This window comes from Harpegnathos saltator, unplaced genomic scaffold (assembly GCF_003227715.2).
Source record: "Harpegnathos saltator strain DR-91 unplaced genomic scaffold, Hsal_v8.6 scaffold104, whole genome shotgun sequence".
Taxonomy (NCBI): domain Eukaryota; kingdom Metazoa; phylum Arthropoda; class Insecta; order Hymenoptera; family Formicidae; genus Harpegnathos; species Harpegnathos saltator.
Window position 1 is genome coordinate 436,877 of NW_020229878.1, and position 15,590 is coordinate 452,466.

Sequence of the window (15,590 nt, forward strand, 5' to 3'; positions counted from 1 at the left end):
TTGTGTACTTTTAGTCGGAGAACCTCCTATCCAAAATTTTGATTGAGTTGAAATGAATTAAATAAATGGGCTCTCAATCGAGTGAAATTTATGAAATGTAATTAAACAATTAAATGTAATATTAAGTGATTTGAATTAAATTTCGCTCGATCGACAACGCTGGCTCTTCTCGCCTCTCTATATTTTACTTGTTTCTAATACAGTTTAATTATAATATGCTTTGTTTTAACATGTTTCTCTCTGGCCGCAGATAATTTTCAACGGTCAATTAGCAGCCATTCATCAGGTTTCTCTCGTTTCAGGATTCAGGTTTTCTCTCGTATAATATTAGATTGGTGCAGGGATAATTGCGGTTCTTACTATATCGAGAGATAAAGACGCATATATCAGTTAAAAATTATATTTATTCATCAGTTGGAAAATATATTTAATAAAATTTAATAAAATTAGATTATTTATTAATCAAAATAAAGACCATTGGCCTGCACACATCTCTCCCAACGGGAAACAACTTTGTTTATTCCTATAAAATAGAATTCTGGAAAGGATAACGATAAAGCTACGTAATTCTAGAAAAATCGATGCCAAACTTAAAATGACAAAAACCGCAATTATTTTTGCGCCAACCTGATATATAAATTATCAACATACATTTCTCAAGTAAGCCACAATTTATTCCCTTTGCGCAAAACTCACTCGCTCGATTAACGCTCTCGGTTAACGCGTCAACAAACTTACGTATATTTAATAGCGACGACGTTGATCTCGGGCGGCGCGACTGTGAAGCCGTCGATGCCGTTTAAAACAGGATCCGGATGTCCTGGTGGTAACACGAACTGAAATTTCTGCAACAGACACGCAACGAACACGAACACGCTGCTCCTCGCCAGAGTCTCGCCCAAGCACTTTCTGCGACCTGTGTCAGGTATTGTAATCTTCAGCGGTCGTATACTTTATATAGTAGGAGAAATATCTAAAACACGGCGACGTATTTTATCTCGACATATTTTGTATCTACCCAAGCCGAACGGTATCAACCAAGGATCCTCCGCGTATTCGCCCTGCTTGTTGAGAAATCTCTCAGGCCGAAACTCCTTCGGATCGCCCCAGTGCTTCTCGTCCATATGGACGCTTCTAAGATTTGCCAACAAGTTGTAACCTTTTTTTATCTCATAACCGAGTAAAGTCGTGTTCGCCGTCGCTCGATGAGGGATCGTAGTAGGACCGATATTCGCCAGTCTCGATACCTCGGCGATCGTCGCGTTCAGATACGGTAGCCTGAAAATGTCGCGATTGTGCACAGTGCGGATGAATAATCATGGAAAATATGGAGAAGGTACACGGAGAAAAAGGTTTGGCCGAACGATTCGGAAATTCCTACTGAAGATGCCAGAATTCTCTTGAAATTAATCGGAAACCTCGATCACTTCACAGTTGGACTGAATTCTGGACTGGCAGCTTCAGAATTTCTGAGTCGTTCGTAGCGTCTCAGCAGAAAATTGTTTCGGCCAACCAAACATTTTTCTTCATATATCTGTCCATCGAGTCTACCGATTTCTGTGCGCCAAGCAAGGCAAAATCTCTCTGCCCAGTATTCTCTCGATTTCCTCGTGCACTTTTCCTTGAACGTCCTGCCTCACCGCGAGATACGTTATTACGAAGCCAATTGTGTTCTTGGTCGTTTCCACCCCGGCGGAGAAGAGGTCTCTCACCACGCTAATTAATTGTTCCTCTGCAACGAGAATATCCTCGCTAATTGTACTTCGTAGCGCGGCTTCGAAGCTGGAAAACATGGTCGGTATAAGATTGATACGCGTGCGTACTCGTGACACTTATTTGAAGACTCATCTGCGAGCAAATCGCTCGTGAATAATACTTCTTGCATCTTCCGTCTACTACTATCGTCTGTCTCGTTATTTTTTATTCCCTACTATTCCTCCTATTGTATTCCTATGCTATTGCTTTCCTCATCTCCTTATTTTCCTAATGCGCTCGTCGGGTGTCCTCCCGTCCCCGACGAGTCTCGTTTCGCGATACGAAAGAGAAACTCGACGAGCCCTTAGATTCGTATTTCTATCGCATGGCGTCGCATTTTATCTCTTTCTCGCTTATGCAATTGTCGTAAAGGCTCCGCGTACCGTCGAAATACGACACAGTCGGCTTTGATTGCTCGGTGTTCATTTCCGTCAGGTAAACATCGATAAAGTCTCGGAACTCGCCGTGCATTCTAGTTTGCTTGTGCCTAGCTACCTCGCCCTGAAATCAAATACACCATACGCGCACGTGCGTATAACAACTTACTATAATAATAACAATACACGTACAATAATAAATATTAATACAGGGTGTATAAAAATCAGGATGGCAAAATATCTCGAAAATTAAGGATTTTAGAAAAAAATGTTTCAAACGAAAGTTGTTAGATTAATTAATTGATAGAAAAACATGATATAATAAAAAATTGGGGTTCCCATTTAAAGAAAATGTAATAATAACCAGTGAATATCTCGAAAGCTGCGCTATTTGCAAATAAAACGATGTAGTTGTTTCATGTCCCCCCCTTGAAACCATACAATTTTTGAATCCGAAACCTCTTCTTTCTTTTCTCCAAAATGTTTAGCTTTGCAATTTTTTGTAAAAAAAAATTGCAATTTTTGCAAACAAAAAATATAATCTTTGCAAAATGGCAAACTTGACTTTTCTTCTCAGTTTGATCTGATTAGTCTTCACAATTTTTCGTCTCCGAAAGATCCCGGACATCCTGTATATATGGTATACATTTGTTTACGCTATGCACGCGCTATGACAGAAATCATATGTAGCCGCGTAGGAAGGCGTGTGACGTTACCTTGAAAAATTGCCACACTCGCGCCAGTCTCTGATTCAGGAGGGTGAATCCTATCAATCCTGGAACGACGTGCCTCAGGATTGGCAAATGCGTCAGTATACCGCCGGTGACGTTGGTGCTTCTCACAATATCGTTTGTTATGGACAAAGTCTCCTTTAGTTTCGGGTTCTCTAGCTCGTATCTACGGCCAATGTCGACATCGTCGATTTTCCACGATCATTAGCGATTGACCACGTGGCGTGAAGTTGCGTGTGATTTCGAATATCGCAACGTACCTCGAGCCAGCGACTAGCGTCCATAAGCTATTGAGGACAGCCACAGACGTGACGTTGTGCAAGTTTTTAATGGGTCCCGACGCAGCCAGCGACTCTATCGCGGTAGTTAAGGCAACCGCGTCGCTCAGTATTACGTTCTCCATGCTGACCTTCCCGAAGCCGAATTCTTTCAGCGTCTTCAGAGTAAATCTGCACAACAGAATAATCACGAAATAAACACGTAAAAATTCAATCAACTGAGAAGAATGTTTTTTTAGATTTTTCATCGCGATAAAAATAGCGATGTGGACTTTCTCGTGGGAGGAAGTATTAGCACCTTCTTTGTGCGCGCCAAACTTCGCCGTCGGTGAATATCACACCCCTTCGCACACCACCTGTCCGGTGGCGGAAAGCGAATCCGGTGGGCCTGCCGTCGAACTCGGCTCGATTCAACATCTCGACCACGGCATCCCTGCCGGAAACGATGATCAGAGGTTCGTCTGTGCCGAGTTTCAAGCCGACAATAGGCCCGTAGATGTCGGCTAGGCGGCACCAAACGTGGGAATAATACTTCGTCTCGTTCACCAGACGTTTCACGTCGAATATGTTTCCCACGAGCGGCAGACCGTGCGGTCCTCGAAATTTATTAATATTTTTCTAATTGTTTCATATATTTACACACATGACAGACAGTCGGTAATCGTCTCGCGTTAAATCGCTTTGACATTTTCGCGATGAATTTTTCCCTCTCTCTCTCTCTCTCTCTCTCTCCCACTTTATTTTATCATTATTATTTACATACTGATAGCATTCAGGGCTGATTAGCCCTGATTTTGAAGTTTTAACTTGAATTTTGAAAACCTAATTTTTGATAAAAAAATTTATTTTTATATATATTCCATTTATATTTATCCGACATAATGTCGTTAGGTGCGGTAAATAAAATACGTTTCTGTCTACATTTTAATCTATTGCCGTCTTGTGTTTTTTATTTTCTCTCTTTACCTGGAGGAAATTTCGATGGTCGCTGCCAGCTCTGTAGAATCGTGAATATTATTACCAGGCAAATTATTATAAACCACATTGTCTCTCCGTCATCCGACGACGGCATCCAAAAGAGAAGATCCGAAAAAGCGACCGAAATTCGTCCTAATGCGGAATTCTCTTCAGATTTTCAGAGAACCCCGAAAAGAGTAAGTCGTCACGAATTCGGCGATGAGCACGTGCGACGATTTAGCGTCGATCAACTGTATTTTGTTATCCCTCGTCACTAACAGCCGTCGTTTGAAACTGCATTGGCCTCGCGAAAATCCCGTTTATATGAGGACGCCTATACATATGTACTTTCACTTACGTTCGCGAGCGAACAGAGACCAACACATATCACGTCGCAGGCAGAGTGCCTACGCTTGTTCTACCTTCTGTGTATGTGTGTTCTCCTTCGGTGTATGTGTGAAGGATTGCGTGTCTCGCGTCGGTTGGCGGGTGATTTAGTGTCACGCACCGGGCTGGAATATTTCGACAGTGGCGTATAGTACAGCAGTCTTCGACATGAACACGTACGGCTGTCATTATCTGAACGGCCGGAACTTTGGTTGGAGGGACAACCCATAGCAAATAACGGGCGATTTACACGTTATATTTTTATCCTTGGGCAATTAAATCGCCGTGCGTCAACTACGTCGATTTCGTCGATCCTTCGACGCTCGCGAGACGTTTCCGCGTTTCGCAAAGTCGACCTTTGGCGGTTGACCCGAGCGAGGAGGCAGGTATTCGCGGAAAATTTCATTTGAGAACTACGTAGTTCGGACTACGTTGAACATCTGTGTACCTAAGTGCGACAGCTGAGGGAATAGCCCGGGGGGGGGGGAGGGGGGACGCGAATGCTTCATCGCCGAGAACATCCGGTCTTCGTGTTCGAGAAAGAGGGTTCGAGAAAGGGAAAATCGCCGAAGGGTGAGAGACGCGCGTTCTCAGCGCGTGTTTCAGCGCGTGGGCCGATGCTCTGATATCAACGATTATCGCGGTGCGAAGCGGCGACGGCTCGTCGTAAAACTGCAATTCCAATCAATCCATCTCGATCTGCATCTTCGGCCTTTTCTCGGGTCCGGCTAACACACCTCGCGCGATATGGCGTTTACGATTTCGCGCTCGCACGCGATCGCACCTACGACCTTCCTCTTCCGTCCTCCGCCTGCTCGCGTGTCCGCCTGCTCAGTTCGCTTCCGTCTTAATGCACGCCGCGTCAAATCGAAACGAGAACGAGCCAGCTGCCTGTTCGACTTAACGATCACCTGTGTGAGCCACTAGAAACCCCCGGCGAGTTAATTCGACCGCGATTATCCGCTTGAAATGCGACGCGTGCGGGTTATTGACACTTTGTGTGATTTATCAAAGCGCGTCTTCTTCAGCGCTTGCTCGGAGATTTGCCAATATCAATTAATCGGCCGTGTCACTTATTTATTTGTTGCGTTGGAATCTTATTCTACCGATACGTTGCTTTCTATTATTATTAATAATTATTATTTATCTGTTGTGTGTCGCTCATTATACTTTACACAGATTTATTTTACACTTGTATGTGTGTGTGTGTGTGTGTGTGTGTAGATGGGACGCATGGGAGTTGACCGGGAAAGAGACAGAGACAGAGGACAGAGTATTGCCTCTCCATCGTGGTATGTGCAATGGTCGACCGCGAAGCTGCGTAACGGCGAACGACGGGAGAACGAACTGTCGTGATAATCGCCGGGAAAGCGGGGGCGTCTATAATTTCTTCCGCGCGCGCGTCCGCCGGCACCGGGCGGAAAATCGCTTTCATGGCTTGCGACGGGGGAGGGGGGTCTCAGCTCCCTCTCTGGGAACTCAATCGGAGACGCCAATTTCGCCAATCTTGCAACACTGCGAAATGTAATTGTGTGTTTTATCTGCCGATCGCGAGCGGCCGTGCGCGCGCGCGCGCTATGAAATAAATAATTCAAGGACGTCGCGACGTCGCGTCCGCTAAATAATTCATTAATCTTCCGAACGCGCGGCGCGAGCCAAGTGCGCTGCTCACGGGAGAACGGGGAAACGAACAAAGCGCGGCGGGCTTTTATCGCGCGTGACGAACGGAGACTTCCGAATTAAATGTCTCGGACGGTCAATTATCGATCGGCTGGTAAATTGAAATGAGAGCGCAGCCAGATGTGACGTCGTCCGGACAGGAAACCATCATGGAGAATCGGAGGCTCTCCATGCTGTTTGGAAAATCCAGCGCGAGCTGGAAATTCGAGGAGAAAACTCGAGCCTTGCTCCCAGCAAATTATTGCGCACGAGAAGATAATCGCGAGGTCGTTCGATTAATTCGGGTTTGCAATCGCGGGGCTTTTCGCCGAGGCGATTATTTCCGACCGCGTGGCGGTTGATGTTTGTTCGCGATGCGTTGGCCGGCCGGCCGGGGGTTCAAAAGAGCGGCCGATGGCCGGTGGAGGGATTTAACGACGAAAGGAGGGGACGGTCGGGGCTCGCTCGGTGATCGAAGGTGCACTACGCCCGGCCGAGTTGGTACTCGCGACCACCACCAGACTCCGAATCGGTACCAGAGGAGAACTTGTCTCGCTACTCCACTCGTCGTGACCGACACGGGCAAGAAGCAGCAACGGGGAGATACCTGAAGCGACGGTGGTCGGCTGAAATACTCAACTGGTCGGATGAGTCGGCTGTGATCGGAGCGAGACGAGGGATCGCTCGATCGTCGAAGAAGATTGGGGAGAGGCGCGATTCGGTTTTGGGTGTGGGCCGTGTTTGCTGGCCAAGAGACAGCCAAGCCAGGAGAGGCCGGTGTTAGAGTCGAAAGAGACGTTGGCGGCGATGCTGCTTCGCGCGCCGTGTATCCTTTCTCTCATCCTTACGGTAGGTCTTTCTTCCGTGTTCAACTCGAGATTACGAAGTCGTACTTGAAGAAAGTTAAATACCTCCCTCCGTCTCGCGCGAGGAGACATAATAAGGAGCAATAAAATGCGGGAGCATTTAGAAAATATAGAAATTGTGCGATTTGGGGATATTGCAGTTAAATTTTGCGTAAATTTCTCAATAAATTCTCAATAAAATATATTGCATTTTTCATTGATAAAATATCAATGTGCATTTTCCACCGATAAAATATATTGCATTTTTCACTGGTTACTGGATTTCTTTCTCTGCTTCATTGCGTATCGCAGATACGCGCCGTATAAAAATATTGCTGTTATTGTTGCTGCTGTTATTAGTAAATATTTAAATGAATCGGCGCGGCGGGATTGGTCGCTGGCAACTTTTGACGCGTATATTCTTTCTTATCGTGTAGTGATTTATATATTTTATTCGCGACGTTCTCGCTTTCGCGCCAGCGTGATCGTGATTCGACCGGTCAATTTTCCGCGTCGATTTATCGCTCGGCTCGTACGAATCGATACGATTGGGCCGAGTGTGAAACGAGCGCTTACTACCTAAGTTGATAATCGTCGGGGAATTAATTAATTGTTTGCACACCCGCCGGATTAATCACCGTCGGATCACTTTGCGCGCGCGCGCGCGCACACACACTTCTGAGAAGCTGATTACTCGCTTGCGAACAAATACTTGTAAATTGACTCGCGCCCGCGCGAGTCCTGTTAATGTTAAGTCATATCTGTTTTGAATGATGATGGCATCCCCCGACACGATAATTGAACTTTGCTTCCTCCCTTGACTGCGACAGGTGTGCTGTTGGTTGCGTGATAATGCCGCGACAATCCCGTTGGCCTCTGATTTGTCGGTCGCGAGTCAGGTATGCAAATTGTGTCCAATTATCCCGCTGGATTGTTCTCCATCGCGCTGACTCCTCCCTCGCCCCGTCTGCTCCATTCCACAGATGCGGAATGTGTTCGAGGAGGAGAAAGTAGAGCCTCAGGATCACTGGCATGATCACGCCGCGTCGCGTCTTCGTGCGAGGAGAAATGTGCAGCCAAGGAGTGACTCGGTCAGCGACGAAGCGCTCTCCTCGGAGGACGGAGAGTCGCCGCAGGACAAAGTGTTAGTAAAATTCATCCTTCCCTCCCCCTCACCTTGATAAGAAATATATAATAAGATACAATTGTTGATAAGTATTTAGTAAATTTATAAAAAAATTAATAAATAAATTAACTAATAAATATTAATAAAATATTTCGTTAATAATTTAATAGGTAATGAAATAATATATAATTGAGACACACACAGAGTAATACTAAGACAGAGTAAGAACGAAGGAAGGAATAATAATAAATAAGAATAATAATAAAAAAATAAAGATACGAGAAGCTTTGTCGCTTTGTTAACGGCAACGTAAACGCCGTGACGCGCGCGACAAAATACTCGTGTTTTATTGTCACTGATCACTCGCAGCTCCTCTCTCGTTTCGCAGAAGGGTAGAAAACAAGATCGTCAACATGAACGTCCTCAGTCATCACAGCGGCCGGAGTAAGCCTCGGAGGATCCTCGCGCCGGACACCACGACGCACAAGCCGAAGGAGGACTTGCTCGAGGAGGCGAAGGAGGAGGACCGCAGCTGCGCGAGCGGCAAGAAGGAGAACCAGAGGTACTCGAGCAGCTTCGTCGGGAACACGACGAGCCAGCGGGTCGACAAGGCGTTCGACAAGGAGTTCGACGATGTGATCGGTAACAATTCCAAGGCGAGGACCACCAGCAGCGTGCACGTCGGCGAGGACATCACTCTGTGCTGGATCGAGACGACGACGATCAAGGAGGGCAAGAACGCGCGGCCGCCGAAGAGGCTGGTGATTCGCGAGTACACCATCTCCTTCGAGAACTCGGCGACCATACCGGAGCGGTATCTCGAGTGCGAGAGGCTCGACGGCGAAGTGACGGCGAACGACCCCGAGATCGGCAGGACCGCCTTGTTCGAGGTCATAGACGAGGACACCAAGGCGAGCATGGTAGTCAACTTCACCACGGTCAGCAACGTCGGCGACGTGCTCGTCTGGCAGCACAGGAGGGTGAAGTGCGGCGTCGGGCCGGTGGTCAACAAGAACATCATCGAGTGGAATGACGGCTCGGAGAACCCGAAGAAGAGGGTGGAGATCAAAGTGAGCCCCAAGATGCATCAGGCGACGGCGAAGAAGCCCGATCAGGAACCGCCCTGCACTGAGGAGGCCAGCGAAGAGAGCAGCGCGGAGTCCAATCGCACGAGCGAGTCGACCGCCGCCGAGTCCTGCGAGAGCACCGCCGCGGAGAGCGGCGCCTGCGGGACGACCACGCGGCCCGCCGACCTGAGCGACGACAACGTCGGCAGCAGCGAAAGCGGCAGCGAGGAGGAGGAGGCGTTGTCTCTGCCCTCCGGCCACAAGACCCCAACGTTGTCCTACGAAGCGACGATCTCGAGGCTGACGAGCACCACCGAAGCGATTCCCGGGAAGAAGGGCGAGTCGATGTCCTCCGGCAAGGAGTGCGAGGAGGAAGACTCGGCGGGCCCGAAGAAGTGCACGACGCGAGGAAGCGCCGTTGGGTCTTCCTCCGAGGAGCTGTCTGTCGAGTCGTCGACCGTCGAGGACAAGTCGCCGACAAAGGAGCCAGCTGGCGAACCTCCGACCGCTTCCAATGAGAGAGGCATCGCGTCGACGATTCCCGAGTCGGTGAGCGAACGAACGACTCCGCTGGTGTTCGAGAAAGATCTCTCTGAGATTGAGTCTGAGGAATCCTCGGCTTCCGCCGATTCCGTCATTGGCTCATCCGACCGGACGAGGGAGTCTGATGTCTCCACGGACGCGGAAGTGGAGACTTCCTCGGAAGAGCTCGTCGACAGTGACAATTCCATGACGAGCGAGGAGATTGGAATTGTAAGCTCGGGTGAAGCTGCCTCAGAGGAAACGCTCACGAGCACGTTACCGACGCTCGAACTGACCAAGTTCATCAAGAGCATACTGAAACTCGACGGAAGCCCGACCGAATCGTCATCGATCGAAACGGAACCGTCTTCTGGCTCCGAGCAGGTGTCTTCGTCTGAAGAGAGCGAACAGACTGTGACGATCGAGACCGTCGGGAGAGCGACGACGATGGAGCCGGAGGTCATCAGCAAGGTAGAGCTGGTCCCGGTGATCTCCACGACGACGCCGACGTCGGTGCCGAGATTCCCGCCGTTGGCGTTGTCGCCGGCGCCGGCGCCGAGCAGCGAAGCCGATTACACCTGCGAGAATTCCGAGGTCTGCGCGCGTGTCACCAGCTCGGCAGTCTGCGACGGGACCGACGGCGATTGCCCCACGACCAGCAGACCCTGCGAGTCTGGCGAGTGCTTGGACGAAGAGGTCGACTACTCGGACTCAGGGATGACGCCGCCGGTGGATGACGTGCGAGCGACCGAAGCCGCGAGCACCACGATGAGCGCGCTGACCTCCCAGGAGGTCGAGAACGTTTCGGCAGCGATCAACAGTGTCCCCACCACCGTGGAGGCTCGAAGGAGCACGCCCTTGTCGTCCTTGACCACCACGAGCAAGCCGCGGCACAAGTTCACGCTGAAGGTGAAGATCCTGCTGGAGTACGTGAACGACAAGAAGGAGAAGCAGAACCTGGTCGAGGTGGAGAAGAAGCTGCTGCTGAACGAGAACCCGGCGCACCTCCGGCGGAGGGTGACGGACGAGCTGCTCAAGCAGCTCAAGACCCTGAACGATTCCGTCAATCTGGAGACCATGAGCGCGTTGATGAACTGCACCAGCCTGAGCAAGCTGACGAAGGACGCGGCTTTCGTCAGGGCGGAGCCTGCTGACGACGTAGCCGAAGACAGCGGGGGCCTCGAAGGGTCCGGCCGAGCCGGGGACTCGCTCTCGCGACTCAGTTCCACGCCTGTGCGCGTTAGACACGCAGAGGACTCGCAGTATCCAGAGCTCTCCCGAAGACGAAGACGAAGACGAAGAAGGAATGCGGACGCGAACCTCACGCTGGCAGACGCGAACGACACGTCGACAAACGCGAGCGGACTCGAGCGGATTGCTGACCTTAATGATCGCCTCGACCTTAATGGCTCCTCCACGTTAGATTCGAATAGCTCCATCTTGCAAGCTGAGCAGCGGTACGACGACGAGGTCGGTCTTCCGACGGAGGAGGACGTGCAGCTCGCCACGACGACGCTCGCGGAGGAGACGACCAACGTAACGTACGCGGAAAACGGAGGAAACGGAGTGAGCAGCACGCGGAAGAACGAGAGCGAAGCGATGGCGGAAGCAACGAGCTTGAGCAACGAGACGAAGATGGAGGTTATACGGGAGACCTTGCCGGGGATAAAGGAGGACCTCTCGACCGGGCTGAAGCATGTGATGTCGGAGTTGACGAGTGGCAATCTGACGTTGGTCAAGGACGATAGAGAGCTGGCTAAAGTCAGCCTGATGGGTATCCTGGCGAATCCCATGGACGGCAGGATCCACTCGAGGAGGAGACGAGAGGCCATCGAGGAGGTTGGACGCTGGTCGAACGAGAGGGTCAGCAAGGCGCCAAGCTTGGGCGGCAGTCTGCGAAGTTTCACCGAGTTCACACTGTACAAAGTTTCGCTTTGAGCGGACGTGCTCGCCGGGGTTTATCTTATCGCTTGTTTCTTTGACGCTAGAGAGAGATAATAAATGAAATCCTAATGAAATCGAGAGGAGACGAGGGGTCGGTACGTATGTTAGAAATTTCGCCGCAATTTTCTTACGTTTGTTTAATCGCGACAGACTTGTCGCGATCTGCTGAATTCGCTAGTCGAGAGGTATCGAGAGAACTCGAGAAGATATTGGGGACAAAAAGATGTGAGAGAGATGTCGAAGGTTCCGGAGGCAAGCAAGCGGTCTAGGTAAACTTTCGCTATACTTTTCACGTTTATTCAGTCGTAGTCGTCGTGTAGATTCGTAGTCAGGAAGAATCTCGCTATTCACTGAGCTTGCTTCTCGAGATGAGCATGTACGACAAAGGAGAAGAAAACGAAAAAGCGATACAGCGGGAATCTCAGCGGGAGAATTAAATTTTGTTTCATCAGAGAGTAAACACAAGCTTATGAAAGTACGATATACCCCCCGTTTTCACTTAAACGCGTTGATGAATTTTTACGAGCAGAGCAGAGCAGAGCGGAGCAGAGCAGAGCAGAGCAGAGCAGAGCAGAGCGCGACGTGCGTTTGCGATTGTAAGCAGGCTGTAGTTATTATTCACACGAGACAAATATTTACAATTACTACGCGTTGGCGCAATTTCCAATAATTATCCCGACAATGCTGCCCGCCGAACGGCCCGTCTCGCGGCTTTTGCGCCGCGGTGGGAGAGGGAAATTGATATTTGCGGCATTTAATAATCTTTAACAAGGTAACGCGCGCGCCCTCGATTGTCGCACGGGCTCGATTATAGCTCGCGTATTAATAACACGCGAAAGTAATTAATCGCGAACAGCCGCAATCGCTGCGCGCCTATAACGGATCGCGCGCTAACGACGAATTGTTGTGCACTTTTATTGTTTCCATTAAGTTCAAAAAATAATGCCGCGGCCGATAAGCCGCGCTGTTAAGCGCGCGATAGCCGGAGACTCGCTCGTCCGTTTAACTGGCTGGCCCCTTTTTTCCACACCCTTTGCATTTCCAGTGGCAAACAATTCCTTATTCCCGCTATTCGTGGAGGAAGGGAGAAGAGAGGAAGACGAGAAAAAAAAAGTGCCTTCTGTTTTATTTCCTATTCTCAGCTTCTCTCGAACACATCACTGATCGAGCTGTCTTCAGCGCCTGACTATCTTCGCCGACTATCTCGAGAAACAGATTACTCGGCAAGCTCGTTTATTAGGCCATCAACGCTCGGTCGCCAACGTGGGCGCATTATCCTCGCCAAGTCGACGCCAGGTCGACTTGGCGCGCATCCTGCGGATCCCAACCCCTGCGCGATCCGCGCGCGGACGCGGGACGCGACCCGTTTATCCCACTAACCCCGGGCAAGGATACTGCGCCGGCGGCACGCACTTCTCCGATGCCGGCTCGAACACCAGGGTGTTCGGGCACGTGAGATTGCCCATGATGGTGTAACGGGTACCATCCCAGTAGCACAGGTAATACCTCTTGCAGTTCACGTCCGGTATCTCGAATCTGCCGTATCGCACGCAAGGTAGCGCGGTGGTGGGCGGCATCAGCGTCGTCGTCGTCGTCGTCGTCGTGGTCGTCGTGGTCGTCGTCGTCGTTTGAAAGCACGTCGCCCCGGCTACGCACCTGCCCTGAGCAGGGTCGAACACGGCCGTGGGGGCGCATGAAAGTATCACCGCGACCAATTTCTCGCCGTCGTCCATGCACACGTAATAATTCCTGCACGTGCCGTCGTAGATCTCGAAGGCGCCGCCCTCTGTGCAGCTGATCGGTGCGCTCGTCTGCTGGCACGTCGCCCCGGCCACGCATTTTCTCAGGACCTCGTCGAACACCGCTCCGGGGGCGCACGCGAGCATCACCGGCAGCAGTCTCGAGCCGTCGTCCACGCATATGTAATAATTCTTGCACGTGCCGTCGTAGACGACGAAGGTGCCGATCTTCGGGCAGATTGGCGCCGCCGTCTGCGCCTCCGCGACTCTGATCAGGTAGTACGTCAGGAAGCACGACAGGGCGAAGATGAAGAAGAACCTCGCCATATCGCTCGCGTCTGCTCGCGTTGTTGCTGCACGGTCGACGCTGCAACGCTACTGTTTTCGCTCGCGCATTTACGCGCGGCGAGTTTTATCATTCGATCTTATCTCCTCACGAACTCGTCGCCCACGTTATCGTGGGCTGGTTTGAACTAGGATCTAAGCCAAGGTCATTGTCGCGCGTCTCTGGCCACATGTAGGCACAGATAACGCGATTCTTTGGTTTCATTGTTCGTGTCTCTTATCTGCACTCCGTTGCCCGAAACTTTCCACGAAAGTCTCTAATGTCGGTGTTCCTCAAGATTTGTCAAGATCGCTTTCTCTTGACCTCCTTGAAAGGGGTGGGTTTATTCAAGTCGAAAGAATAGGATTCAATTCAATTGAAGAGACATTTCTTTTTAATGCGACAATCGTATTGTTTTCCCTCTGCTGGAATTTTCTCTTGTGGAATTTTGCGGTACGTATTTGTTCATGTCATAGTAATGTTTGTTATATCCTTGTCGACGAGCGAATTGGAGAGAAAAATGTGTCATTCCAGAAATTGCTATTTTAAAATGGGGAATATCAGTGTGAGAAAATTGATATTAAAATTTTATTCGTTTTGTCACAGGAGCTAACGGACGATTGAACGGGGAACGGACGAAAATTGACATTTCAAAATACCTGAATTAAAAAAGAAAGATATTAAATATATCTAATTAATATATGTGTCTCGAGGAAATTAATCAAAGTTTTATTATAATCTTTATCTTTATTATAATCAAATATTTATTATAATAAAAATAAAAATAAAATAAAAATTATAATTACTATTAAGAGAATTATTATTATTATAACAATTATAGTTGTTCACAGTAGTGTTTTGCCAGTTCTACCAGTTCCCCGATTTTCTCTGAACGCAATCGAACAATAATTCGATGTCGTATATTATCAGCGCGACCCGCTGAACGATGAGAAATATGAGCGCCGCATGCTCGATGTCGTGAAATCGAGACGCGGCAGCTGGGACAAATCCCCGACGATTCTTTCCAGGTGAAACGATTCCGCGTGCACACACACGTGCTTTTGAACGCGACGACCTTACGGCGAGGAGGATCGAGGGTGAATCTACGGAATACAAAATCGCCAGAAAGCGACGAGAAAGCGACGCGCCTGGGTTTAGCGCCTGAACGTAACACTGCTCGCGGTGTTGTGCGTGCCGTGGCACGGTGCGTCGATTATGCGTGCATATTCCGCACGTCCATGCGCGCGCGCCGGGTCGAAATAGGTCGCGGCGTACGCGTATTCCGCGTATGTCTCGGAGATTTATGTTGCGTCTTGCCGTCGCCAGTTCGGAAACTCATTTTGCCGCTGTCGCTGCCACCACGGTGACTCCCGTTGATTGTATACGGAAGCTTAAACCGATGATTGAATTATACCAAGGATACTTTTGCACCGATGTGTAATTACGTACCTTCTCTCTCTACCTCGTTTCGTGTCGGCTTCCCGTCACGGCCGCTTTTCAGCGCTTTTCAAGGTGAAATCAATCGTATTAATATAATGATATAAAATTAATATGAATGAATGAAATTAATGTAATGTAAATTAATATAATAATTATCGATTAATATATAACTTTGTTTATTTTCATCTTTTCTTATTAAGCTTGCTTTACTTATTAACTGTGTGTTTATTTACATGTAACTTGTTTTTTCTTATCTTGCGTCTTATTTATTAACTTCACTTGTTAATTAAGAAGCGCGGTAAAACGGTCAACGCGACAAAACTTAACGCAGCAGGCAGCGATCGATCGTCGAGACCACTCGAGAAACTTTTACATCCACTCGACGGATATTTCAGTCCACGCGTCTCGAATTTACGCGGGTGCTTGCCTCCAGCATTC

At 49.2% G+C, this 15,590-nt stretch overlaps 3 protein-coding genes across 3 annotated transcripts; 1 reads left to right on the forward strand and 2 right to left on the reverse strand.

Moving 5' to 3' along the window:
• Positions 1-138: 138 nt before the first annotated feature.
• Positions 139-4,877, reverse strand: LOC105182362 (methyl farnesoate epoxidase). The gene is made up of 8 exons (XM_011139724.3): positions 4,108-4,877; positions 3,440-3,737; positions 3,124-3,312; positions 2,849-3,029; positions 2,139-2,256; positions 1,552-1,732; positions 1,019-1,278; positions 139-916 (listed from the first exon to the last, which is right to left on the reverse strand). The coding sequence occupies exons 1-8, from the start codon at positions 4,211-4,213 to the stop codon at positions 735-737; spliced, it is 1,515 nt and encodes a 504-aa protein (XP_011138026.2). The 5' UTR covers positions 4,214-4,877; the 3' UTR covers positions 139-734.
• Positions 4,878-6,134: 1,257 nt separating this feature from the next.
• Positions 6,135-12,103, forward strand: LOC105182360 (uncharacterized). Its single transcript, XM_011139723.3, has 4 exons — positions 6,135-6,993; positions 7,820-7,888; positions 7,973-8,133; positions 8,504-12,103. Exons 1-4 carry the CDS (start codon positions 6,952-6,954, stop codon positions 11,640-11,642), a joined length of 3,411 nt encoding a protein of 1,136 aa, XP_011138025.2. The 5' UTR covers positions 6,135-6,951; the 3' UTR covers positions 11,643-12,103.
• Positions 12,104-12,250: 147 nt separating this feature from the next.
• On the reverse strand, positions 12,251-14,420 carry LOC105182359 (protein serrate). The gene has a single exon (XM_011139722.3). The coding sequence runs from the start codon at positions 13,712-13,714 to the stop codon at positions 13,016-13,018; it is 699 nt and encodes a 232-aa protein (XP_011138024.2). The 5' UTR covers positions 13,715-14,420; the 3' UTR covers positions 12,251-13,015.
• Positions 14,421-15,590: the final 1,170 nt, after the last annotated feature.

Coding starts and splice junctions, on each gene's coding strand:
- LOC105182362 (XM_011139724.3), bottom strand. CDS start 4,213: ATGCCGTCGTCGGATGACGGAGAGACAATGTGGTTTATAATAATTTGC. Junction 3,738..4,107: donor ACCATCGAAATTTCCTCCAG/GTAAAGAGAGAA, acceptor ATAAATTTCGAG/GACCGCACGGTCTGCCGCTC. Junction 917..1,018: donor GTTGATACCGTTCGGCTTGG/GTAGATACAAAA, acceptor TACCTGACACAG/GTCGCAGAAAGTGCTTGGGC.
- LOC105182360 (XM_011139723.3), top strand. CDS start 6,952: ATGCTGCTTCGCGCGCCGTGTATCCTTTCTCTCATCCTTACG. Junction 7,889..7,972: donor ATTTGTCGGTCGCGAGTCAG/GTATGCAAATTG, acceptor TCCATTCCACAG/ATGCGGAATGTGTTCGAGGA. Junction 8,134..8,503: donor GAGTCGCCGCAGGACAAAGT/GTTAGTAAAATT, acceptor CTCGTTTCGCAG/AAGGGTAGAAAACAAGATCG.
- LOC105182359 (XM_011139722.3), bottom strand. CDS start 13,714: ATGGCGAGGTTCTTCTTCATCTTCGCCCTGTCGTGCTTCCTGACGTAC.